At 39.6% G+C, this 27,500-nt stretch overlaps 2 protein-coding genes across 4 annotated transcripts in view; one reads left to right on the top strand and one right to left on the bottom strand.

Moving 5' to 3' along the window:
- Positions 1 to 737: 737 nt before the first annotated feature.
- Positions 738 to 14,360, top strand: zbtb2b (zinc finger and BTB domain containing 2b). 2 transcript variants are annotated; one of them, XM_053489407.1, is made up of 3 exons: positions 738 to 1,030; positions 9,045 to 9,225; positions 12,136 to 14,360. In XM_053489407.1, exons 2-3 carry the CDS (start codon positions 9,053 to 9,055, stop codon positions 13,571 to 13,573), a joined length of 1,611 nt encoding a protein of 536 aa, XP_053345382.1. In that variant the 5' UTR covers positions 738 to 1,030; positions 9,045 to 9,052; the 3' UTR covers positions 13,574 to 14,360. The 2 variants fall into 2 exon arrangements, with proteins under 2 accessions (XP_053345382.1, XP_053345383.1); XM_053489408.1 differs by having other exon boundaries at positions 738 to 946.
- Positions 14,361 to 17,562: 3,202 nt separating this feature from the next.
- Positions 17,563 to 27,500, bottom strand: part of akap12b (A kinase (PRKA) anchor protein 12b) — a 65,729-nt gene continuing 55,791 nt past the window's right edge. For both annotated transcript variants that reach the window (XM_053488706.1, XM_053488707.1), the window contains 2 exons: positions 22,292 to 26,824; positions 17,563 to 19,111 (listed from right to left, as the gene is read on the bottom strand). In XM_053488706.1, coding sequence (XP_053344681.1) covers positions 22,296 to 26,824 — 4,529 coding nt within the window. In that variant the 3' untranslated portion in view covers positions 17,563 to 19,111; positions 22,292 to 22,295. The remainder of the gene's footprint in view (positions 19,112 to 22,291; positions 26,825 to 27,500) is intronic.

Here is a 27,500-nt window from a genome sequence, read left to right on the forward strand (position 1 = left end):
TCAATTGAAACATATACTATTAGTTTTTTAAATGAGACAAATATATACGATAATTTAAATCGAAGAGATTTGATGAGTTTGATTATTTTGCAAACATGTTTTGCAAACAACTTGTAATTTGTTTTCTTCTCTAAAATGTTTAATGTATTTACCTTTTCATGACACACGTGTAACCTACATAATGCACTTAAAATATATCTAACACTAAATAAACAAATGTCTAAAACAAACATTTTCTAGCTTGAGTGGGTATGGACTAAACGCCTTCGTTTCGCTGCTGTCCGTTATTATCATTTAACGGTCATCTTCTTCCTTTTATGGTCATCGCACGTGCGAATTATTATGTTTCTTTTAAATGGAACTGAAGCACGCGGAGCTGAGGAAGAAGGAAAACCCTGAGCGCGCGAGGCAGCCGTTGACAAACCCGCGTCAACCGAAATGCAAATGAGCCGCTGCTTTAGCTCGTTTTTTCCCTGTCAATTCGTTGTGTGTGTTTGTGTGTGTCACCGCGTGTGTGACGAGTCCTCCTACGGTTTTCCAGAGATGTATTAAAATAAGGTTAAATCACCTCCATCTGTGTGTGTGTAAACATGGCGAGCACGACCAAAACATTTCACATTTCACGACTCGTCTTATCGCGTTTGGCGCGCGCATACCGCCAAACGCTTCATTTGTTTTGGCACCCCCATCTCTCTCTTACACTCACACACACATACATACATACATACGTACACAAACCAACCCCTCCGGGGAAGTAGCTTGTGCGTGTGTGTGTGTGTGTGTGTTTTCCCCCTCACAACCGCCTGTGCGCCGTTTTTAAGGTCCTTTAGTCAGTCATGTGATTGTAACGTAACCCGACCGGAAAACACCGACAACCACCGCCGCCAATGCTGCGTCTGAGAGGAACAGAGCAGCTGCGCCGCGACCAACGGACCGAGAGTCCACGGTAACACACACACTCTTACACACACACTCACACAGAGAGAGAGAGCAACGCCGCCTCGGCTCCACGCGCTCGCACGGAGGAAAGGTAACCTTTCTCATTTTTAAAAATTTAAAATCTCGAGTCACGTGATGCTCCCCGGTGTAATCCTGAACTAAAAGCGTTTCCCGGTGAAGTTCGAGCGTTTCACTCGGTGACTAGCCTAGCTCTAACCCCCTCTTTCCTCTATCTGTTTTGTGTGTGTGTGTGTGACCGTTTTAAACGTGTGTTTTCGGGCTCGCGAGTTTTCCGTTAACGTGTATTTTTTAACATATATATTTTTAAAACTACATGGCCGTTTGTTTCACAGACCGCACGCGCGGCAGTGTTTCGTTTCTAAGGCTTATTTTCAGTTCGCTGAAGGAGGAAAAAAAACGTACTACGGAAGTGGTCTCTCTCTCTCTCTCAGTGCCTCTGCGGGAGATCTGTCCGGTCCACTGCACTGGGGGCGGGGCTAACGGCTCTAGCGCGAGCGCCGTTTAGTTTACACACGTTTATTCCAAATTTAAAATGATAAAAATTTCAGTTTTGCTTTTTTGATTGACCGTTAATCACCAGTTTACCGTTAACTTCAGTTAATTTGTCGTTTAAATGTGTATTTGTCTTAGTTTATCTGAGAATCGCAATAAATGGGAATAATTTTAATGACTAAATTAGTAAAAAAATTTTTTTTTTTGTTCTGACTATTTGTAAATTCCTCCAAAATAAAAACGTAAAATTATATAAAAAGTGTTTACAACATTTGAACATTTATTTTGTCATGCATGTTTCAGAAAGGTGATGTCACCTGAGCAGGGCTTATCTGATTATCATATCCAAAATAATGGAAAAAAAAAGTGCAAGTAAACATTAAGATTCTACAAAGAAGAGACATAAAATCTTTAAGTCATGATATGATATTTTCATCGTATCGCCCCGCCCCTGTCAGTCAGCGACATCCTGTACATCTGCTGTACATGGCCAGTGTGACCGCTCTAAAACCATTAACAATAAGCAGATTAAAGTTACCTTCTCAGCACTTTAGTTCTGGCTTTTGTTGTTGGTATGGTGAGAATGAAGACACCTGAAAAAAAACATGACCTTCTGCTTTTTTTATCTAAAACTTCACACCCATACACTACATTCATTGAATGAACAGAAGATGAAACGAGACGAAATAGAAAAGTCTCGCGTCTGTTTCCAGCAGACCCTCAGAGTCGCCTCGTCCTAGATTTATTGTAGTTTGTTCGCTTGTTTCCATTTTTAAACTAAAATTTTCTAAATTACCAATTTTTTGTTAGTTTGCGCAACAGAGATACAATTTGAAATGTACAAATTTCTCACATGTATGTTAATTTCTGTGCCAGAGATACTATTTGTTTCCATGTTTTGATGAATTTCGGTGCTAGAAATACAAATTGGTTCCCAATTTAGGTATTTGTGCACACAAATATTAATTCCATCCCAAATTTAGGTTAATTTATTTTCCGCAGACACAACTTTATTTCACAAAATAAAATTCTTCCTCACATTTTGGTTAATTTGTGCATTATAGATGGCACTCTGTGCCAGAGGTACAATATGTTTTGCTAAGTTGGTTTGTCAGTGATACCTTTTGTTCCTGTGTTTTGCTTAATTTATGCGCTAGAGATAATTTATTCCCCAGATTTAGGTATTTGTGTACACATCTTTATTGCATTTCGGTTGATTTCTTTGCCAGCGATAACAATTTAATCTCACGTTTTGGTTTATTTCTTCACCATAATGCAATTTGTTTATACACCTAGGTTAATTTGATCTAGGTTGCTCTGCATTTTGGTTAATTTGTGCACCAGAAATACAGTTTGGTTCTTGGGTTTGGTTCATTCTTGTGCACGATTTAGAATGAGTAAAAGAACTAAAGAATATGATGTGACCTCTCTAGAGCTTTGTAGTTTCTGATAAAGCATTCATTTGCTTTACTAGTTTTGCTAGTATCTGTTCATACTGATCTTTCATTTATTGATTTTGAGTATTGTTTACCGTACATCTGAGGAAAAATGTAGCTTATTTGGTCTTGTAGTTGGTCTTTTAGTTTTTTTTGTCTTTTGCAATAGGCTATTAGCTGGTCTAGTTTTAAAAGTCTTAGTTTAGATTTAGCTTGGGATGAATCTTCCCCAGCGATGGCGTCCGTCTTCCTGCTAAATTAGAGAAGCTCCTTTGCTGGACAAAAGTCAACATCAATGATCATTTTTGATTTACTGATCGGCAACCCTGTCGTGACAAACGTTGAAACCTGGAAGTTGGTGAAAGAGAAATTTGCAATGTAAAAAACAGGACTGGTCGGTATTTCTGTGCCATGTTAACATCGAGACAGTCTTCTCAGACCTGCACGTCTGCTCGCACCGAATGTCTCTGGCATTTGTTTTTTTTTCCCTCCCACATTCTCCCTCAGCAGACACGAGTGTCACGTGACTAATCACGTGGCGTAGAGAGCATAGCCACTGACAGTGCAGCATAGCTATCTCAGATTAAATGTCAAGAGCTGACAAGCCAGAGTTCAGGGTTGAAAGGTCACACACTGACCAGGATCGCTACTTTACTTTAAAAATCACATGTCATGGATAAGCAGCGAGTAAATCTTTCATCAAAACAAAAAGCAATGAGACTAAAAGAGTGGCTCTGTCAGTTGGTTATTTTGACTCAAGTCTCACAAACCATGTTTCATGCAGGTGATATTGGTTTTCTGTTCAGTGTAGATTGATCGGCTTTGGATGATTTGATGTTAGAATAGATACAGTGGCAAGAAAAAGTAAGAGAACTATTTAAAATCTCCTGGATTTTTGCATGGATTTGTCATGAAATGTGGTCTGATGTTCAACAAGGTACAAATATAAGCAAAAACAATATTTCTGAGTGGATGAAAAGCAAGCAGTCATGGTGTTTTACGTCTTTACTGAACTCGCCATCAACCAGCCAAAGTGTTGGTGGGAAAAAATAAGTGAAACGGATTCGGTTGAAACACTTTTAGCAGCATTAACCTCAAGCAAGCACTTCCTGTAACTGTGGATGAGGGCCAGTTTGGGCCATTCTTCCTTACAGAACTTCCTCAGCCATGTTCTTAAGAAGTCTGGTGTGTCTTGTCATTTCTCAGTATCTCAAGTTTGGGTTCTGACTGGGCCGGCAGACACCAGCAGTGTCTCTAAAGCCATTGATTCCCTCTTGTGTGTTTGGCTATTGTCCTTGCAGACGGCTACCCTGACATTACCCAGTAGGATGCCTTGACAAACTTGGTAATTAATTTTCCCCACCATGGTGGCAAGCAATCCAAGTCCACTAACAGCAAGGCATCCCCACATCATGATACTCCCTCCACCATACCTCAGTGTTGGGATGATGTTCTCATGGTGTTTTTATACCATATGTCATGCTGTGTGTTTCTCCCAAACAACTCTATCTTCGTTTCATCTGTCCACAAGAGTAGTGATGTGGAGTGTCAAGGTGCTCAGATATTTCAAACTTTAGATGTTTCTTTTTTTTTTTTTTTTTTTAGAGAGAGCATCGGCTTTCTCTGTGATGTCCCGCCATGAACACCATGTCTGTTTAATGAGTGATGTTCACCTGCTCCAATGAATCCTTCACGACGTTAGCTGTTAGCTCTAGACTTCATTCATTATAGTGCGTTGTGCCTTTTGGAATGGGCAGGACACGTCACTGTTTTGAGATGACTTCGTAACCCTTTCCAGCTGCATGCAGATCTTACCAGCTCTTCTGAGATCTCTTTTTGTGAGCTATCAGCTGATGCTGTTTGTGAAAAGTACACTGACACTGTTTGAGTGTTTTTATAAGTTGAGTTCTCTCTAAACCACACCTCCATAATCATTTCATTGATTGGACTTTATATTCGTGACTTAGTTAAAAATCCTTTATTACATCTGATGTCTAGCAGAACATTGCAAACGGTGCACCTAATTTTTCTTGCCACTCCATTTTATTATGACTTGAATTTATTATTTTATCACCTGTTATATCGTATTCAGTATTTAAACATGCAAAGGTTTATATATACAGTGTATATAACTTAACATAATATATAGATAATATATAAAAGATAATATACACACACACAGATGTTTAAAAACTAAATATGTTTATATTAATATACATTTCTTATTAACCATTTTTAAAATACACAATTTATGCTTTTTGTTTGTTCAAACCAAATGGCAAAAAATAAAAGTTTCACTTGGGAATGTGTAAAAAGGAAAATGACTGTGTTTAAAAGTTGCTTAAAACTTAGTTCGGGGTTCTTGAAGATCAGATCAACTACAACAAGGGATTGTAATGCAATAAAAAAGAAAATAAAGTATTTTACATTTTATAGCACCCCTTCAACTTTACGCAACCTAAAACTAGCTACGTTATTAACTATGTCGTTTTGCTACACAAGAATACACATTTTTGCTAGACAGGAATGTCAGGTCAACCTGCGCATGGCTGGTATTTAAGGAAACTAGAGTTTTAACAAAAAAAAAAAAAATGTTTATATCATAACATCCCTGTGGTCTGTAAAAAGCTCAGTGGTTTCTCTTTATTTATATCAAATGTTAAAGTAACATCACATATCTGTGAGCGATCTAAAAGGCTTTAACCTGGGGGGGAAGGTAACACTAAAAGCAACACATCTTTGAGGTAAAGGTGTGTAATCCTCCCGTCCCCTCCCCTCCCACGAGGGTCCGCCCGGGCAGCGACAGCGTGTTTTCGGCCCTGCAGCTGCGATTCAGGTTTGAGCAGCCGAGGTGGTCCGTTCTCCCGGTGCTTAGCAATGCTGTATAACCAGTATGATCTGTAAGATTCCCATCAGCCTCCGGCCTGCCACATCACTGAGTGTTATGTTAGGGGGCGTGGGGGGGGGATTAGCATACAGGCTAATCAGCATCTAAAAGCCTCCACATACCAAACCAAACCATGTGGGTGGGGCGATACATCATTATCCTTCCAGGCATTTCTACAAATCATGATGTGTATTTCAGATTATGTTCTGTGTTATAAAAAAAAAAAGATTATTGTATGTTGACACAAAATTATATTTTTATATTTGACCACCCTTTCAAAATGTTTATTTGTAATTTTTTATTATTATTATTATTATTATTAATAATAATAATTGTTGTATTAATTATTTAATTAATTAATAAGTTAATTTTTAAATTTCTTTTTACTTACCTGATTTAGGTTGCTAGGTCATGTAAATTTAAATTGTTACTAAAATTTCATTCTAAAATAGAAATGTAATATTAAAATATATTCTAAATATCGGTTAAACAAAAAGTGAATAATAACTTGGTAGTGTTGCAATTTTCTTTTTTCAAATCAATAGTTGAACACGGTAACAATCAATAATTGATGAATTATTAATAATTAATGATATCCAGACACACATTTCTAGTGGCACAGTCCAGTGTTTCCTCATACACTGATTTCTTGAGTGACGACCTTCCACATTATAAACACTACTTATTTCTGCATATTAGTTAATTTTTTTTAATTATTTTTAAAATGAGTAAAATATAATTTAATTGCATTCAAAGCATTGATTCGCTCAGTCCCTCTCTCACACACAGCCATCTGTGACCAGCCCCCCCTCTCTACACACTCATCAGCTGTCCACGTGCAGCGCTCACGAACATACGTTAGACGGAAAGTGTTTTACAACAGCAGCGCTTTTTTTTTTTTTTTTTTTTTTTTTGACTGATCTCTCGGGAAATGAAGATGGAGAAAGGGGAAGTGGAGTGTAAGCACAAAGAGTCAGAAAAAAAAGGAATCACCCAGACACACGTCTGCAAATAAGTTATTGTTAGGTTAGCGAAGCTAGCTAACGTTAGAATTAAGTCGAGGTTTCCATGCCACCAAAACAAACCTTATTTGGTGTTAAGTTTTTAATCGGTTATGTTCGTAGGACTAGTTAACGGGTTAACGATTGATCAGTAACGTCTCTATCTAGCGCAGTGGTCTTACAGAACAGTGCAATAAGGCTTTAAACTTTTGTTTTAATTTAAAGTTATGATATGTAAAAGTTACCCAATCACATTTTGATGCTTTAATATAAAAACTGTCCAAGAATAACATTTCAGGCTTCAGGGCAACCTTTCCCAATATTTTATTAATTTAGTGGTGAAATGCCAACATTTTAATTAATCTACTGTTCATTAAGGAAATGAAATGTGTGGCTGTGTATTTAAGGGGTCACGAACACTGTGGGAGGAAAAACAACTTGCAATATGTGAGCATTATAAATGTCAGATATTGTTGAGAGAAATCGCACTTTTCCCGTTCTCTTATATTCAATTATTTCCACTTGGTTTTCATGGAAATAAGTGTGATGTTACGTTAAACTAAAGACGTCAGAAACACAACTCTGGATGTCCAGATTAGTGGACTGGGTAAATAATATTGTCAAGAGATGATCTCTAGTAAAGGTGTGTCAGTGAATACAGAATTCTTGAGAACATTTTTACAGATTTTGTATTTTGCATCATATTCACGTGTACATCAGCCATGAATTCTCCAAGGCAGATCTGCCAGAAAACAAGTAAACCTCCTAAATATATCATGCGCTACATCTACTAATAACTTCTATGCCTTTTACATTTAAAAGTAAGGGTGCTGTTACTTTTAGCTTTAGTTTACCCGCTGGTCTTGGTTGTGTTAGTTAGTTTGGATTTGTTTTAGATTCCCTTCCTTCAAGTCGTTAATAGTCGTAAAGTAATTCAAGTAAATGTGATTTAACCGCTTTAGGAAAAATATTCTCTAAAATGAGAAGCAGAGCTGGTTGTAGACGGTGACGAAAACAGGACAAGAGACAGTGTTTTGTTTTTTTATTATTATTATTTGTAAAAGGCTGCTTTTAGCTAATAGAAATTAAGGTGATGTATTACTTTAACTAATTAGAACTTGTGGATTTTACTGAAGTAATATTTTCTCAAGGGAATCTTTTTACTTTTACTCAAGTACAGGATTTTTTTGCGTGTTTGTACAGAAAGAAATTTGTTATATGAAATGAAGTATATTACTCGCCAGTTTTAGGTTTATACACTAATGTTTTTATTAAAGTGACAGAACGCAAGGCCGCGGGCAACTCGCTTAAACGATATGCTTGAACCCGTTTTGGCTAATCACGAAACGGCTCGCGAGCAGCTGCAAATAAGGGATAGTTTGCGAAGTTGTCGTTCCTGTGGCGAAGAAAGAAATGTGGAAATATAGACATCCGTTATTCAAAAACAGACTAACAACAAGAATTTTCAATAGGGCACGGGTTTCGGACTTAATCGGCAGTCCTAGACTTTTTTTTGTATAAGTATACCTGTGTATATAATTGTGTATAATGGTTCTTACCCAGATGGTGATTCTATTTGTATTGTGATTCTGTACGCTTCACAGTTTTTATAAATATTCCACTTCAGTATTACTTTTTAGAAATTTTCATGTTTTGTAGTCATGACCGAAAGTTCGAAAACACATCAAGTGGAATTAACTTTCTTGCCCTGAAGATCAATCCAGCTATATTTTTATTTTCGTTTGTTTGTTTTAATCCTGATTAAGTTTATCCTATTCTCTCTTGCGCTTTTCAGAACAGCCCGTCCGCTCCACACCCCCCGTCTGATTAAAGAACGTGTCTGCGTCACTCTTCCCCTGCATATTTTTTTTCCCCCTCTCGAGGAAATGTCTCGGGCAGAGTTCTAGACGTCCGAGACAGCGGGTCAATACGAAGACTACCCATAACCACCCGCTGCGTTCCAGATTTCCCAGACCGGGCCGGACATCCTGCTACACGCCTTAGAGCCTCGGATCAATACGCGGGTCTCGTTAGATGTAATAATCGGAACCGATGCTGTTTATAGCATAAAAGAAAAACTAGATTTCTAGTGTCCACTTGCAAGGTGTTTGTGTTTCATGTCTTCTACATTGCTGGGGCGAGTGCGCGCGTGTGTGTGGTGTGTGTTTTCTTTTCTGTTTCTTTTTTCTCTGTCTCTGCTCGTGTGGTTCATTGTGGTCTGCAGTAAACCGTAAGCTGACTCGTCATCTCTGCTCCCCCTCTGTGTAGGTGGAAGTATGGAGCTGGCCAACCATGGTCTTATCCTCCTGCAGCAGCTCAACGCGCAGAGGGAGTTCGGCTTCCTGTGTGACTGCACAGTCGCCATCGGTGACGTCTTCTTCAAAGCACACAAGGCCGTGCTGGCCGCCTTCTCCAACTACTTCAGAATGCTGTTTATTCACCAGGACAGGTAGCCGAACACACCACGTAGTCTTTTGTTGTTTGTTTTTACCTACAGAGTGAAGCCAGACTAATCACCTGTTCAGCTTTTCATTTTGTTGAGACAGTGTAATTTTTTTTTTTTTTGAATATGCCTTTAAAACAATGTCGAGTTAAGTGCCGTAAAAAGTATACTAAAGGAACGAAACCTGGTACCACACCAGCGACAAAAAAGAACGAAAAAGCACACACGGTTTGGTTCTTGTATTTCAGAGTGTGCGTAAACCTCCCCTCCCTCTGTATCACATCCTCTACCACCATCTGAGAGCGAGGGCTAACACGTGCTTCCCCTGAGACACGTGAAGCCAGCTAACCGCCTCTTGTCAGGCTCCTGCTCACGCTACGTCACAGAGTCTCAAGCGACAACGTTAAAAAAAAAATCATAAAAAAATTCAGACACGTTAATATATTCCGTCCACACCTACACTTATGAGATAAAGAACTAAAGAACCACATGGTGGTGTCATGCGCTGAAAAAGTGGAAAGTTCCAATCCTGAAGTTGATCATTTTTCCTCGAGTGTTTTGTTCCTCTTACACCAACGATTAGACGTTTTGAATTTATTCATGATGTCATACTTTTTTTTTCTTTTTTAGAATAGTTCAGTGAATAGTTTAGTGCCATGTCAAACAAGATCTTTCTTTATAAGTCAGACAAAATCACAACAGATCGTCATGTTGTTTAGAAACCTAAAGAGCCCAAAGAAGCATAAACTCGTCTGTCGTCAAGATGTGGCGAAAAACTTAAAGGGCACCTTTTACACAAAATGTACCTCTTAGTCATTTTAACTAATCACGATGGGTCCAGTGTGTGTATAAACAAATAACACACAGGAAAAATGTGAGCCCTAATGTGTGTTATCACACTAAGTGATGAAATATAAGAAGAGCCCATCCCCCAGCTTGTTGCTCAGCTCTCCAGTCCTGCTCTGGGGCGTCGCTCAGAAATAGCTCATTTACATAAACACTGTAACAGTCCATTTGGGAGAGGAGTGAAATAAAGGCTTGAGTATTTTGAGCCCTAGTATTAACACACACTTTAGGGGAGTTCTGAGCCTGTTGCAGCTCTGAGACCTGAGACTTGTTACAGTAATAGTACCAAGAAAAACCTGTAACTTTAAAGGTCCTGTATTTTACTAACAGAGAAATTATTATTGTTATATAAAAATTATTAAACATCTTGCTAATATTTGTTGTTTTTAGATATTAGGTTATTCCAAAAAATGGATCTTTAACCTCTTTAATGAGACTTGCTTTTGCTGTACACACACGCATACAGACACAAAATAAAATATGTTTTACGCACACACACGTGGTCACAGTGTTATAGTAAACAGTACACGCGTGCACGGATGTTGATTATACCAGTAAGAGACGGGTATACCACTAAGACCCAGCAGGGGAGACGATTACCCACAATTCCACAGCGCAAGAGAGAGAAAAACCATTGGCTCAGTTGTGATCACGTGACGCTCAGCGTCAAAACAAGAAACGCATGCGTGATACATGATGCTCAGTACTCGTAAGTCAAGACTTGTTAGTTTTCCAAGTTAAAATTTATAAAAAAAATATTTGCTCGTCTTGTGGAACAATCGCAAACCGCATTACTCGCAATCCGAGGTTCCACTGTATTGCCTTTGTATATAATGTATATGATTTATTCATTTATATAAAAATATTGTCTTATTTCTTCGTTGTTAATTTAGTTTTCCATTTATTACAACCACTACCAGTCAAAAGTTTGGATGCACCTCCTAATTTCATGATCTTTCCTGATTTTTATTTCTTTTTACACTGTAAAACACTCCAAAGTACACAATAATCTCCTTTGAACAGTTAATATTGAGATGTATTTGCTACTTACGCTCTGTAAATCCTTCATAACAGCTCTAATCTGAGGCTGGTAACTCTAAATAAACTTCTGCAAGAAAGCAAGAAGGATTTGGTCTTGCTTTCCTGCTAAGGTCTTCATGAGAGACAGTTTCATCATGGAGCTTGATGGGTTTAACAAACACACTCGACACAGAACTGCTCTTTTTGCAAGAACTGTTCCAGAACAGCTGACTGTCATGTCTGAAAATAACAACTGCCTGTGGCTGCTGTTACTTAATTCCCGAATGCTATATGCGTTGTTTCATAGTTTTGAAATCTCCAGTATTGCTTTAGAATGCAGCAAATAAATCACTAAACAAAACCCGTTAAATTAGAAGGTGTGTCCACACTTTTGACTGATACTGTACGTGCATGTGGTTCCTCTCTGTGATGCCAGCACACGTGGGGAAAAACGCCTCAAACACCTCAGTGTCACCACTGAATTGAGAAAATGACCCACTGAACAAAAATAACCACGCGACTGCACCATGTGGTCATAAACTGGAACACTCATTCCAGCGCTACTCACGCAACAGTGTTTTTAAAAAAGAAATTAAAAAAAAAAATTTAAAAGCTGAGCGTGTGAGAACATCGCTAACCTGCATTCAGTTTCTTTAATGTCTGCTATGTAAGGTCAGAGCTGGAAAATAAACTAGTTGATCATTTTATTTGGATCCCATCTGTTCCTTCAAGGCTTTGGAGTGCATTAATCGTTACATCACATAATCAGAAGATGTTGGTTAATTTCCTTTAACAGCACACCTGTGATATAGTGATATATTAACAACAGTGATATATTAACAACTTAATGCGCTAGTCTTGTTACTATGGTAACAACTCCTACACACGGATGTGGTACCCATTATGCTACACATAATCTAATAAAAATGGTACGTAATAAGTAAAAATCAGATTTTTTCCCATTCACATTTTTTTTTGCTTAGACAAGACATTTTCCTTTGAGTTCATTGCGGTTTTGTTGTGTTTTAATTTATTTCTTTTACCCTCCAGCGACTGCGTTCGTTTAAAGCCCGCAGACATCCAGCCCGATATCTTCAGCTACCTCCTCAACCTGATGTACACTGGCAAACTGGCCCCGCAGCTGATCGACCCAGCCCGGCTAGAGCAGGGGGTGAAGTTCCTGCATGCCTACCCCCTCATCCAGGAAGCTACCCTGAACAGCCAATCGGCCTTCTCTCATCCCGAGCCCAGCATCCGGCTTAACACATCTCTCTATGGCATCCAGATATCAGGCCAACAGGGGGCGCAGTCCGGCCGTCTCTCCGCCAGGAGGCAGTCGTCACCCGTTGACTCGGATAGTGCGGGCGTGCTTGATGTGAAAGGGTCCAACGCAAACACGTCTCTCTCGTCTGGATCCAGACTGCAGCCGGACATGGAGGTCGAGGCGGCGGCGGTGACGACGAGCAGTAACCAGTTTGGGAGAGACTGCTCCGAGGCAGACGTGTCGTCCGGCGAAAGCGGGGCTACCTTGCCTAGTGGGAACCCTAATACCATCCTGCACGTGAAACCCAGCATCATGAAACGAAGCTCCTCGTTCCGGAAGCACTACACCTGCCACATCTGCGGCAGTCGCTTCAACCAGCGTGCAGCTCTCAGGGAGCACCTTCTGTGGCACGCCCAGGCTATGGCACCGTTCATGCTGGAGTCTGGAGACGCGACCTCCCCCATACTACCTGGAGGAGCTGCCACGCCCGAGGTGGAGGAAGTTCTGATGGGTGTCGGAGCGTCCGCAGCCACTCCCATAATGGTGGATGTTGATGTTGAACAGCCCATGTCTGGATTGAAAGTCTCCCCGCGAGGGGAAATGGCCGTCTCGGTTCCTTCGGCAGCATCGGCGGCGTCATCGTGTGCGGCTCAGCCGCAGGCGGACACTCCTCCCCCATCCGACATCGCAGACATCGACAATCTGGAAGGCGCAGCCGACATCGAGCGCGAGGTGAAAAGACGGAAGTACGAGTGTCCCACCTGCGGACGCAAGTTCATCCAGAAGAGCCACTGGCGCGAGCACATGTACATCCACACGGGAAAGCCGTACCGCTGCAGCGCCTGCGGGAAGAGCTTCTGCCGAGCCAATCAGGCCGCGCGACACGTCTGCATGAGCCAAGGGGCGGAGTCGGCGTACACCATGGTAGACCGGCAGAGCATGGAGCTATGCGCGGCGGACGACTCCAGCCAGATGGAGGCGCTGTTCCTGGGCTCCTCGGGAAGGCCGTACAAGTGTAACGTGTGCGAAATGACCTTCACCAACCCAAACGAGGTCATCAAGCACATGTGCTTTAACCAAGGTGCGGTCTCGGAGGGAGGCGTCTCGGGAACGTCTGGGAGCGGCGCGAACACTGACAAAGCCGTCAAAGATGAAGGTTCTGATGTGTCGAGCGCTGGATCTTTAGTCACGCCCATAAAAACAGAAGAGGTCTTGGTAGATTAATAAAGCTTCCATTCTATATGTGTTTTTTTTTTTATTCAAATATTTGTTTTCCTGAAAAGCGTTGATTCTGATGTTGCTCTGTCAGTGTACATCAGGAAACTCATTTTGTAGGAAACCTTTTTAGTTGTTCTTGTTGTTGTTTTCTACTGTAATTTTTCTAAACAAGCAGGGAGTTAAGATGAGTTTATTACACCGTGAAGCTTTATTTTTGTTTCTTGTTCGGTGGGTAATTCAGGTCGTTCATTTGTTGAACATTGTGGTTTAAGCCTTTCCTCTTTGTAACCGTCAACAGGAAGAGGAAGTAGTGAACTGCAATAACCCCACCTATGGTGAGAGTGTTCTCCTCACCGCGTTCTCCTCACTCAGTCTCATATCCTTGTTCGATCCGAAAAAAAACAGCACAATAAGTTTTTAAAAATTACATATAAAGCAATAGCCAGCAGCTTATCACCGTCAATACAGACCTTATTATTATTATTATTATTATTATTATTATCAGCCAAAGAGTGTTGAGCAGTTTATTTCCTCTTCTCTTTTATCCCCAAGAACAAAAATGTTATAAATTTGTGTAAAAGAGGGACGTGTTTCAGTTACGTCCTCATGATAATAATAATAAAGTTTTGTGAATCCAGTCCTTCGCAATCTCAGATAAAAGCTCTCGTTATTTGCTGGAGCTGTTACTGGAATTAAAGTTTGTCATTTAAAATTTTTATTATTATTATAATTAAAATTAATTATTTGTGCCAACATTTTAAAATGAACCATTTAAAAAAGAATAATTTTTACACCCCCCCCCCCCTTTTTTTATTTTTTAAAGGATTTAAATCGATCTGGAACCATTATCACAAAATGTTTACAGATGTGCCATTTTTTTTTTTTTTTTTTAATGGATAAAAACATTTTTTTTAGTCTGGTGTTTGTTACTTAATGTATGTTTTAGTCTGAGTGAACTTCCACGTGTATCGATTTCTCAGTCTGAAGGGAGAGTTAACTGGTTTACTGTTTGTTTTTTAAAGCCCTTATTTTTTTAGTTAGTTGTGTTTGTTTTTTCTTTATTTTGATTTAAATTTTATACACAGTACTATATTTACAAAGAATATTTTATATTACAAAAGTTGTATATTGCTGAAAGTGCATTGAGCGTAGAATATAATCAATTTTTAGCGTAGCACGAGTGTGTGTACATTTGTTCGTCTCTGCTTAATCCAGTCTTATATTAATATTTTTAATTAGATTTTATTTTTTTATTTTTTTCGTTTATATTACCTGCTGTTGCTTAGCGTTTGCTTCTTGTTCAGCTGTCCATGCACTGAAATTTAGGGACCTGACTACTTTGGATTAAATCTGTTTTCAGAAAGTGTGACGGTGCACTGGTTATAAACAGGCATCGGACATTTGTAACGATGATGTTTAAAGTTTGTAACAGGACAAAAGTACCGGGGAAAAAATTAGCAGCTCTATGTAAGTAAGGAAGTTGTTGTTTTTTCTTCTTTAATATATATTATTTTATTTCATAGATTTGCTTCAGGAACAAGAACATGGGACCGTCTTTTTAAAAAGTATTATTTCCTCGACAGAGCAGTGTAACTTTTTTATCTTTTTCATTGTTTTGTGAAATTTCTGTATGAGGGCATTTTGTGAATTGAATTACTACTGATGCTGGTTAAAGACTGGGATATTATGAGACTTTTTTTTATTTTTTTTTTACTCCTAACGTTCCTTTATTATCGAGACCTGGTGGTCGTGCATGTACAGAAATGACAAATGATATGCCATGCATTTTTCATTTTTGCCTTTTTTTACATTTTGGATATTGTTACGTATCTCTTCATATGCAATTCACTCATATTTTGTTCTGCGTTTATTTTCGAGGCAGTTACAGGGAGGGTGGGGGGACTGGGGGTAAAGGATCTCATAAGTCCGCCCCCCGTCCCCCTGTCCCCCAAAATGCACAAACCCCAAAGCGAAGGCAAACATACAGTATACTGTGATCTGCAGCTCCTCAGGAAATGAACAACTGCCTCAGAATAAATGTGATTTGTGATTTGTATAAAATGAACAATAAAAGTTTTTTTTTTCTTAGTTAAACTCCCTGTAATGTTAGTTGACATGAAATAAAACGGCAATACGGACATTGCTGAAAGTAAAGTTCCTAGAGGCTACTGGGACATCCCCCCCCCCCCCCCAAAGACACCAAAAACATTTTAGTTGTATTTGTAGTATTCCTTAAGAGTGCCAATACTTTTGTCACATACACTTTTGACTGAATCAGCTATTTCTTTTGCATTTTTTTTTTTTTTAATTTACTGAATAGTTAACATTTTCTCCAAACATTAAAGACGTGTTAAAATCATGACCTGTATTATCTATATTACGTTCATCTTTTAGCTCATTTTCACAAAGGGTGCCAATAATTCTGGAGTTAACTGCAGCATTACTGCTGCATGGTTGAAATGAATTTATTAATTGCCTGTTGCAAGACATCTGTGAAATGAGTTTATTATTTAAGAACTTGAATTACAACTGATGCTGTCAAACTCCTCCCCTAAAACAGGCCACGCCTTCTCTTTAGCTCCGGTTTATATTTGTTGATTGACTGTGTGCGTGTGTGTGTGAGTGCACGCAGATGCAGTGACAACTTTAGTAGCACATTTCACGTAGTCATCTGCATATCATATCTGTATCCGTAGGATTGGAAGCAGTATCCACTAGGGGGCAGTGTAGAGAAGGACAACGTACTAGCTTGAACTGGAATATCTTCCTTGACTGAATCCAATTTTGTAAAACAAAACTGTAAAACAGTTTTCCTTAAAATACCAGAGGCTTAGAGACTATAAATTAATTGTTTAAATCTACATTATCGCACCATGTAGCGGTCATTGTGAAGACGCGCATGAGGGTAGACATCGTCCAAAGCAAACGTAATTGTTTAGTTAAAAGCAGCCTGAAACAGAATATGATCAGATCTGCTGTATGGCATTAAGGCAAATCACTAGTCTTTCTAAGTTATCTTTATATATATATATATATATATCTCAGATGATCACAGGTGTATTAAAAACATCTAAATATGGTAACCTAGAGGTTTAAACCCCCGACTTAATACAAATACACAATGTGAAACACGGAATTCTCACAAAAATAAAACAAATCATCTTAAACATTTTTTTTTTGTAAAATCGTTTATAAACTAGTCCACCCTGTTTCCAGAAGCTTCTATGAATAACTTTATTATTATTGTAAAATGTGGTTCAGTGAGTAGTTCTTCAAAATAAATTAATAAAATAAAAATTTTATAAAAAAATCTTAATTTGTTAAGAAAAATACTTTGTAAAGAAATTACAACGGCAACATTTTAAAAATGTTTTTCAAAAAATTTATTTGGTGTGTATGTATGCACAGTATGTGTGTGTGTGTATATATACACATTTTTTTCCTACCAAATAAAAAATGGCATTGTCCTTTTACATTCTTAAAAAATAAATGCTTTAAAAAATGTTTGGAATAAAATAATTTTAATTTTTAACTTATTTTATTAACTTTAAGAGTAAAAGTTATTTTTTTTATGTGAATGTCCAGGTATAATTGCTAAAACAAAATTGGTACTTTTAAGAAATGCTTTTTTGAAAACAGTTATTTTAAAGGTTTTTCTACTTTTTGTAAAATTTTTCCATTGTGCTTATTTAAAAAAAAAGGGATAAATTAACAAGTCTAGTAAAACTAGTAAAACTAAATACTTGTTTGAATGAATTACAAAGTAAACACAGGGTTTTTTTAAATTAAATTTCCAAAAACATAAAAAAAATTGCCATCATACTTGCTTTTAAAATTATGTACTAATTGAAGATAAAATTTAAAACTAAAAGAAAAAAAACGAAAAAGTTGAATTATCTGATGATAAAAAAAACCTTGCCATAAACTAGTTTTCTTTGCAAAATACAAAAAAAATATTATTAACTGCAGATCAGAAGGGGGAAAAAACACACGCATGGCTTTACAGCACTAACTTTTATTTAAATGAAATATAGACATGGTTCTGTATCCATATTATTAACAGCTTGACGAATAAAAAAAAAAAACAAAGATCATGCTACATAACATCGTCTAATGCTCTCATTGGTTACTTAATATTACAATATGATTTAAGATACATAGGTATACAATTTGTACAAATGTTAAGGAGCTTCACAGTAATATTTTTGTTTATTTTATAAAAAGCAGAGAGAACAGGATGTGACCCGGGAGTTTGCTACCAGCCGCGATGATAGAAGAACATTCTTTTTTTTTTTCCTTTTTTTTTTCTATTTTATCAAAATAAAGCATCTTTGCAGGGATTCTTACATCCTCTAATTTGTCTCCAGCACAGAAAAAAACACTGATAGTCACTGCTGCATCACTGAGACTTTCATATGTATATTGCATTTAATAATCAGCAGGATTACGAAGGTGACATTAATGAATTTAATTTAAAGAAGGACGCGATGCTTTGCATATAGACGACGACTACGAATCTCAGTTCTGCTTCGTTCAGAGCTCATGCGTTTAAAGCTAAACTTAAAGAATGCGGTTTTAGGACGACAAAACAAACAAATTGTGAATAGAATTCATGTTATTAAAGGTGATCGTCATCGGAAGGAGTAATATTGTTAGTCTATGATACATAGATGAAAATACAAACTTTTTTGTTTTAGCACAATATGAGCAATGTTTGGAAAAATAAAAACAAAAACATAAATTGTGAACGAACTCATTCCATGAAAACTGGCTTCCGGTAGATGGCGCCAGTGCACTCGGTAATACTTTTGAATATCTGATAACAACTTAAAAACAGTCAAGAATACATACTGTACTTCACGTGCCACTGAACGGTGCTGTCGTATCTGGTTTATTATTAGAATCTAGTCATTCATTCACATGTTAAAGGTGAAAGCAGTGATTCAGGATAGCGTGCGCTTCTCAAACACACAGGAGAACGTAAAGGGAGAAAAGTTTCACAGTCAAGAAATAAAGTATGTTTATAAAGGTACAGTAGGAATGGAAATGAATATGCTGGCTCTAATAAACACACACTGATGCTGAACTGCACACGTGTACCATGTTTCGTTTAAAAAATAAAACTAACTTGTGTCTGGGTGACGGAATATTTTAGATATATAAATACAATATACAAGATAAGATCACACACACGCACACACACACACACGTTTACATACGCACATAAAGCACACACACACACATTTCTCTGTACTGACAGCAGCCCTTCACGACACAGCATAACCTCAATAAAATGTCAGGAGAAAAAAAAATCATTTAAAAAAAATGAACAATTCGGGTGAGATGAGTAACAGCTCTCTGCAACAACTCATCGGAGTCACCGGGGTGACGGGATGCTGTGGGTCAACGTTTCACAAAGTGGGCCGGAACAAAGACGTCAGGAAAAGATGTTAAGGGATGGATAGACGGATGGATGGATGGATGAGGATCTCTGGCTCTTTTTTCCATGCTTGTATCATCTACAGGAGCTTCCTGTTCAACCACCTGTAAGACAGCACACACATACACACAGAAAGTAATGAGTAATACATTAATGCTGGAATTAACCCTTATAGTATATTAACATTGTAATGCAATACACGTGTGATCAGGCATGTTTAGGTGCAATTCTTTTTATCATTCTAAAGCTTTAAACCTCTTTTGTTTTAGTGATTTTTCCATTATTGCATTGTTTGATCAGCTGTTTAAGATGACCGACAATGCATCCGTCACCCCTTTTCACAACTGCATATATATATATTACTATATAAGTCGAGAGCCATGGAAGTTACAGCTTTACTTCTGACTGTTACGAAGCACTGACACTGGAGACTCCTTCCATACATTATACTAGCGAAATGAAAGCGAATGCATTCATGTAAGTCTGCGCTTTGTAGTTTCACTACTGTCAGAGCTGCTGCTTTAAATAATAATAATAATAATAATAATAATAATATAATCAACACCTTCTGACCAATCAGAATCCAGAATCTCACAACATTGTGGAATAAAACGAGTAAATCATTTTCAGTGCATGTCTCACTTCCTGTTGGCTTCCTGCCTTTCCTCCCCCTTTAGTGTTTTTATGACTCGGCAAGTTTCATCCCTATAGTCTGGGAGAGAGAGAGAGGGGGAGAGATAGGATCCTGCACCAAACCCCTGCTGCACTGCTATAATTCACCCTCCACCGCTCCACCGCAGTGCTGTTTAGCACTCATCAAAGATTTAAGAGTCACACCCATCTCTCCTCTTCTCCTCTACCTCGACCTCCATCTCCCTTCATGACCATAAACCCTCCTGCTGTCCCTCCTACTCCTTCCTGACATATTTACACCTTTTTTTAAATTCATCCTTTATACCACTGCAAATAACAGTCTAACAAAATGTAAAGACGGCTTGGCCTATCCGATCTTTACCAAATACAGGATGTCACCAAGATGGCTGCCGAGTCAACAGACATTACTGGAAGCACTTATTTCCAGGGAATCACTACTGATCTGCTGTCATTACAATAATTACCTAAAAAAGATCAATGAAGATAACATCTACACTTTCCATTAGTCGTCCCAAGCACAAACAGCATTAACGTCTTTAGCGCTCGGTCTACACTGGCCAGCCTTCACTCCCCATGTGCATCAGTGAGCCCTGGCCACCCATGACCCCTGTCGCCAGTTTTCCTTCCTTGGATCACTTATGATATGTCTTGACCATTGCAGACCAGGAACATCATGCACGAGCTGCAGTGTTGGGAGTTGTGTCTGACCCAGACGTCTAGTCATCACAATTTGGCCCTTCTCGCAGCAGCTACATTTTCAATATCTCGTTACAATGGCGGTTGGGATTGGGTGGGATATATTAGGAAGCAGGAAAAAATGGGTGAGCGTAAGGCTTCGAGTGACATTGACAAAGGCCAAATTGTGAAGACTAGACGAATGGCTCTCCAAAACTGTAAGAGCAACTCCAAAACTACAGCTCTTGTAGGATGTTCCTGCTCTGCAGTGGTCAGGACAGACCGAAAACGATACACCGAAAACGATACACCGAGTCCATTAGCTAAGCTAGCAAGCTTACTGACAGAAAACTTGCTCGCTTTTGTCTCGATTTAAGAGCGTTTAACAGCAACCTGGATAAATATATAAATTGATCTTAGCCACCTAGCTAACATACTGGCTAAATTAGTTAGCCACCTAGCTATTATACTGGCTAGTTCACTTACATTTCAATCCGAACACGCTTTTATTTTCAACCTAGTCTCACCTCCAACATCGGACAAACCTATCAAAAGTTACCATAGCGAACCAGCTAACTAGATTACTGCGAGCTATTACTATTGTTAGCTATTATCTCAATTTAACAACAACTAACCCAGTTTAAATAACTAAGGACAATCTAAATAGTTTTTTTTGTTCATCATTAATTTAGCTAGCTTTAGCCCCCGAATTAGCAAACTAGCTTGCAGTTGTATCTCGATTTAACTGTCCCTGAATCAGTTTATTGAATTATTTATTTTTATTAATGTACAGTATATTTTGCGACTGTGCTACAATAATAGACCAAACACCATTTTATGCAAGAATTACAAAAAAAAAATTTGGGTTGATTATCAGAGGCATCTTATCAAATCAGACATGTTCCTTGACATGGTTCTCTGACCACATATGGAGGGCTTTGATGAAGGAATGAGGAAAGGAGCGTGTGTGTGTGTGTATGTAGTATAGTGTGTGTGTGTGGGGGGGGTGAATTATAATCAGCCTTTCAGCACAAGTTCATCTCTCCTTTACACGGCTTCGCTTTAAAGGGAGCCTACAAAGTGAGGGGTCAGGCTGCGGCATTCCTACTTTGATATCAAAGGTCTCTTGGTTACGTATACCTCCAACAAAAGCTTTTTCATTTCGCAAGCCTGCAAATCCACCAGTAATAAAACTAAGGTCCATTGATGTTTTTTTAAAAAAAAAGCCCTTTGAGAAAATGTGACGGTCTGTCTGAGGAATTCGAAACAATATCCTGACTTTTGTTCATTACTTTCTGTGTTAAAAGATTCCTTGTAAAAAACACCTTCCAGGGAGTCCGGTTTTGCAAACTTTGTCACTAGATGTGGCAATTTTTTTAGGAACCCTCTAATGACTTTTTTTTTTTTTTACTGAGAGAACTGGTTCCTTTGAATCACCTCCAGAGTGTAAATCAAAGACTAAATTGCGCTCAGTGTTGCCAACTCTTTTCAGGAAAAGTAGCTAATGTATGCCTGAAGGGTCACCGAAATTTGTCACAGTCTGTCACTGGCTAATTTGCATTTTCTATTAATCGTAGTCAGCAATTGGTCATGGGGAACAACAGTAATGAGCAGTTGGTGGTTGGGAACATCAGCTTATGCAGGCGCGGCAGTTAGGTGGCAAGTCGAGTGTTTCGATGTGGGATGGAAAGCCGTCTCAAATACAGGAGAGTTGCTAATACCTGTTCAGAAAATCTGTAGATTACTACTTGCTGGGCCCTTGTTTTAAATATGTGATTTAGCAAATCTGGTGATTTCTAGCACCTTTTTAACCTCCTTTCCCCAGATAACCAATACTAATTTTGATTGATGTTTAAATTGAAACCAGAAATCCGGCGGGAAATCAGAAATCAGAAAAGTACACTAATGAAAACAAGTTAAAATACTAATTTCTTATTACAAGAAAAGCTACTTACTGGCTCATGACTCTGTAGCGATCTCTGTGGTGACGACCTCCTTCTCCGCGTCCCCTTCTTCAGTTGCTTTTGGTGCCTCCTCATCAGCCGGTTTCACTTCACTGGCTGCAGCATCTGTCTTTTGACACTCCGGATCTCCGGACCCCTCCTGGCCTTTCATGTCTGGTGCTGAAATATCCTTTTGTGCCTCTTCCAAGTCTGGTTGAGACACATCTTTTGATGGCTCCTGACTCTTGGTGCTGTCTTCTTCTTCTTTCATGGCTTGCATCGCTTTTTCATCAGCATCTACGACATGTGTGATGCCAACACTGATCTCAGTCGTTGTCTCAATCTTTGTCTCCTTGACAATCTCAGCATGCTGTGTGCTTACAAGAGTGACAGATTGTGTTTGACTGCTTTCCTCTGAAGCTGGTGTCTCTATGCTTCCACTCGGTTCCTCATTTTGATCTTTCTCAACTTGACATTTTCCGTCTTCGCTTTTTGTAATGCCTGCTTTGCCTTCCTCTACCTTTTTTTCACCTTCCTCCAATTCCACTTTCTGCTTTACTACATCTTTGCACAGTTCTGTTGCTTCTACAGAGACTAAGGACACCTCTTCCTCCTGCGCTTTAATTTCTTCTGTTGTCGAGCCCAGAACAACTTTAGAAATCTGAATGCTTTCATTGACTGGTAATTTCTCAGTAATGATCTGTGCTGGTTCTTCTTCAGCTTTGTTCTCAATTTCAGGTTTGGTTTCTTCTTGAACTTTTGAGACTGGTTCATCTTGTGATGCTTTTCCCTCCTCAGCTGCAGAAGGGACCTCATCAGGTTCTGCTGTCTCAATCACCTCCACAGGCTTCTCTTCTGCTCCCATGTGCATTTCGCTGAGGTTTTCAACAACATTTTGAAGGACTTCCTGGACAATGACTGTGCTCTGTTCTTGAATGGCTTCTACTTCCTTCACATGCATCACTCCCACTTCTTCTTCATCTTTCTCACATGATTTATCGGTCACAGAGCTGACACTTGAGGGTGTAACTTCTGCATTTACAACCTCAACCTTTTCTGTCATGTGGACTTCAGTGGTTAAAACGTCCTCTGAAACAACCTCACCCTTTACCTCTGCTTCTGTTTTAGCTTCTGAGGGTGGGCTAACACAAACAATCTCTTCTGTCTCTGCAGGCTTCTCTGTAGGAGCAAGGACAGGGATAGGATCTTCCTGAGATGTAGTTGTCTCAGTTACAAGGGTATCTGCAAATGATGTTGTAACTTCTTCTGACACAGTCACTGCTACTTCTACAGATTCTGCCTCAGCACTGGCAACTGATTCTTCAACCTCTTTTAGCTCCTTCACCTCTCCTTCAGCAGCAGTAACTTCAGTGATCTCCACTGACTGCTCACAAACTGGCTGTTCTATAGTTGATTCAACAGTACTCTCTACCACCACCTTTGGACTATCTTCGGCCACTACTGGTTCCTCAAGAATCTCCACCTCCTGTTGAGTGGCCGTGACCACTGCTACTTTGACTGCTGTTGCTTCCTGGAACTCATCCTTAGTTGAGACCCCTAAAGTCTCCTCCACAGTACTTTCCACTGAAGCTGAAGGCTGTTCTTTGCACTCAGTTAGAACTTCGGTAACCTGTGCCACAAAAATTTTATCTTCTGCTACTTCAGCTTCTTCAGGTTCTAAAGTTGGGCCCTCAGCAGTCACCTCTACAGATAGCGCCTCACTGACAGTGGTAACAGCTTCCACTGTAGCCTGCAAAGTACTCTCTTCTTCCGCAGCTGTAATTTCACTGGTATCAAGGCCGGTGCAGATGGTTGTTGCTTCACTTTTCTCATGAACAGCCAGTACCACCTTTTCCTCTTTAATAGCTGATTCAATCTGGAACGGGCTTGTGGTGACAGCCATACTTTTAGTTTGCTCTTCAGTTACTGTGACAGCCACTGCAGTTGATGTAATAGTGATAGTTTGCACAGCTTCTTGTAAAATGGCTTCAGTCTTCTTTACTACACCATCATCAGGAACTGGTGAAGTCTCACCAGAGGTAACAGGTGACTCTGTGATGCGAGATAGAGCAGAAACCATTTCTGTTTCCTCTGCTGGCTCAATGGCAGTGATAGCTTCTGAAGTAAACTCTACGATGTCCTCTGCAATGGTGTTATCAGTTGATTTAGGTGTGGCAGCTGTATCTCCCTCTTCAGGTATATCACTCAGCGGCTTTCCCTCTTCCTCACCTTCAACAGTCTCCATAGTAGCTGAGATCCAAGAAGGAGATCTTTCCTCAGCTGAAGCTTTTCCAGGAGTGACTGGTGTGGCCTCTGGCTTTGCCTCCTCTGTCTTTGCTTCTTCATCTGTAGCCTTCTCTGATTTTTCATTATCATATTCTGAAAGTGGTACCACTGCAGGTGTGTCAGAGTCTTCTTCTGCAGAGCCAACATCAGAAGACGCTTGCCCTTGTTTAGCATCAGACTTCTTTTTTCTGCGGGGAATTAGTTTTCTAAGGGAAAAAGATGACTCCTCTTTGGGAAGTTCACTGTCAGACACTGCCTGCTCTGGACCTTGTGCTTCATCAGACTTGGGTTTCTTACGTGTTACCAGCCTTTTGAAGGACTCCCATGTAGAGACGAGCTCTCCTTCTGGTTCTGGAGAAGAAGCCAGATTTTCATGCTCAACCTCCTGTGAGTTTTCAAGAGGAGCTTCTTCAGTCTTGGGCTGTTCTTCTCCAGATTGCTGAACCTCTTCCTCTATCTTGGGTTCTTCATCGTCAGAGTCAGAAGTCTTCCTGGCCCTCTTTTTAGCTGATCCCACACAAATAAGGGCTTCCCATGATACTGATGTGTCAATCTTTTTCTTTGGCTCTTCTGCGTTTTGTTCAGTCTTTTCACCTTTTGTCTCAGTCTTGCACTCAGCTTCTTTTGATTCCTCTTTTTCTTCCTCTTCCTTTACTTCATCACTTGGTTTAACTTCCTCAGTTTTCTCTTCAAAAACAGCACTCTCTGTTGATGACAGGGTGGCTGATTTTGGCTTGTCCCCTGGAGCCTCATCTTCACTCTCAGATGACCTCTTGACACGTTTCTTTGGAGTGACTAATTTTTTAAAAGAGGACCAATGAAGGATGCCATCTTTCTTCTTCTCACTGTCGGAGGTGGCTGCCTCACCTTCGGCTTCCACACTGACCTCAGCCTGACTTGCCTCACCTACAACATGCTCACCAGATTCTTCTGGAGACGAAGCTCCACTATCAGGTTTTTGAGCCTCACCTGATTCGGTGGAGGACTGAGTCTGATCAGCTGCCTGCTCAGTTTCTGTTTGCTTCGACTCAGTTTCTTTTTTGCCCTTTTGCTTTTTGGAGGACAACTTCTTTAATCCTGCTCCAGTAAACAATTTTTTCAGTGGACTTCCTTGAGCCTTGGCTTTGTCTTGGGATGGCTGAACTTCAGCTTCAGTTTCACTGGTTGTTTCTGCAGGGGATTTCTCAGAAGTCTGTTGTTCCTCAGTTGACTTGTCATCAGTAAGTTTATCATCATCAGAGGGTTTGGTCTCATCTTTTTCTTCAGCAGCAGAGGTTTCTGATACTTCACAAGTTGTAGTTTGTTCAACAATAGGAGGCTCTTGTACTTGTGCAGCTTCACTTGCCATCACAACCTCCACTTTCAGCTCCTCCTTTGGCAGCTCAGGGGTAGATGGTGCTTCCTCTGGACTTGCTTCAGATTTTTCTGGTGCTGATTTATCTACCTGTTCACCAGTTTCCACTTCATTCACTGCATCCTCCTTGACTTGTTCTTCCCCTTCTGCTACTGCTTCTTCCTCTTTCTCCTCAGTCTCCTTTACATCCTCCTCAGCAGATTTTTCCTTTACTGCTTCCTCTTCCTTAGTCTTCTTGACACTTGTCTTTTTTCGCAGATTAGAGAAGATACCCTGAGTGAAAAATCTTCTGAAAGGGGACTGTATCTCTTGAGATGGTGGAGATGTAGGAGATTCTTCTTGTGTTTCTGGTTCTTTGTCTTTCTCAGGTGAAGGTTCCACTTCTTCAGCTGACTCATCAGCTGGCATCTTTTCGGTTTCATCAGCATCATCTGATTTAGTTTCTGCCGACATTTCAGTTGCAGGGATGTCTGGCTCTGTTTCAGGCTTTGCAGCATCTTCAGCACTGGCCTCTTTCTCCACTTCCGGAGGAGCCACCTTCTTTTCATCCTCGAGTTGGATTTCTGCTGTTACAGGTTCCTCTTTGGTTTCCTCAACAGTAGCTTCTACATGACCATCCTCAGTTTCCTTCACTGTCAAGAGCTGTACAGGCTCTGTCTTCTCATTCTTGTCCTTCTTCAGTGTAAATTTAAAGCCAACAAATCGGAAGATCTTCTTGAAACCCACCTCATTGGACTCAGCTGGTTTCTCCTCAGCTACTTTCTCTTCTGTGGCTTTAATTTCATCTGCACTGACACACTCATTTTCCTCATGCTCGCCATTAACTTGAGGCGAGACCTCCTCCTGGAGGACCTCGATTGATTCAGGGCTGTCCTCTTTCTCAGGCATGGCCTCTGTCTGGCCAACTGCAAAAATGGAAAAAGGAAAAACAGTTTTACAGATTATTAGAGATTAATCAAAAAGTGTATTTTTATGATTACTGCTGTAATCAATTCAAGATGTTCAAACATCTGCAGGAAATTAGAATCATGCTAAATGTCAAAAGACTTTCATCCCCTGTACAGATTTAATCAGCCAGTTACAGTATGATCATGATTTTATGTTTGCTGACCCAATTTGGTCTGCGTTCAAGGCAAAGACACAAGACATAATTCAACAACCAGGCGTTGGGGTAAAATTGTATATTTCGTAATCACATAAGTGCCGCCAAATGCGTGTACGAAAACACTGACCTAACACATAAAAGAACAAGTTACAACCTGTTTCTGTAAATGTTGATGTTACGACTTTATTTATCTCCGGGCACATGGCCACATGGTAACAGGTGAGAAAACAGAGAAACACACACTGTATGAAAATCCTCCCATGTCTATCTGTGTTTTGACAGGCGTGGGGTGGATAGAAGTAGGCTGTCGGGCAGTGCAGACCTCCTTCAGCCTTGGCTTCCCTCTGATACCCAAGCTTACCTTGGGATAGTGTTCACATCTATATCTGCCTGATCATGCTTTAGGGTCCAAAACCCAACGAGGAATTTTAATAAATCACTTTTTATGCCTGAGTAACACAGTTGTTTTAAATCTA

Source organism: Clarias gariepinus, chromosome 27, assembly GCF_024256425.1.
Source record: "Clarias gariepinus isolate MV-2021 ecotype Netherlands chromosome 27, CGAR_prim_01v2, whole genome shotgun sequence".
Lineage (NCBI taxonomy): Eukaryota > Metazoa > Chordata > Actinopteri > Siluriformes > Clariidae > Clarias > Clarias gariepinus.

What these genes read in the sequence shown, in the direction of transcription:
- zbtb2b (XM_053489407.1), top strand. Translation starts at nt 9,053, where the DNA reads ATGGAGCTGGCCAACCATGGTCTTATCCTCCTGCAGCAGCTCAACGCG. An exon ending in CTGTTTATTCACCAGGACAG is followed by an intron (nt 9,226 to 12,135) that starts GTAGCCGAACAC and finishes TTTACCCTCCAG; the next exon opens with CGACTGCGTTCGTTTAAAGC.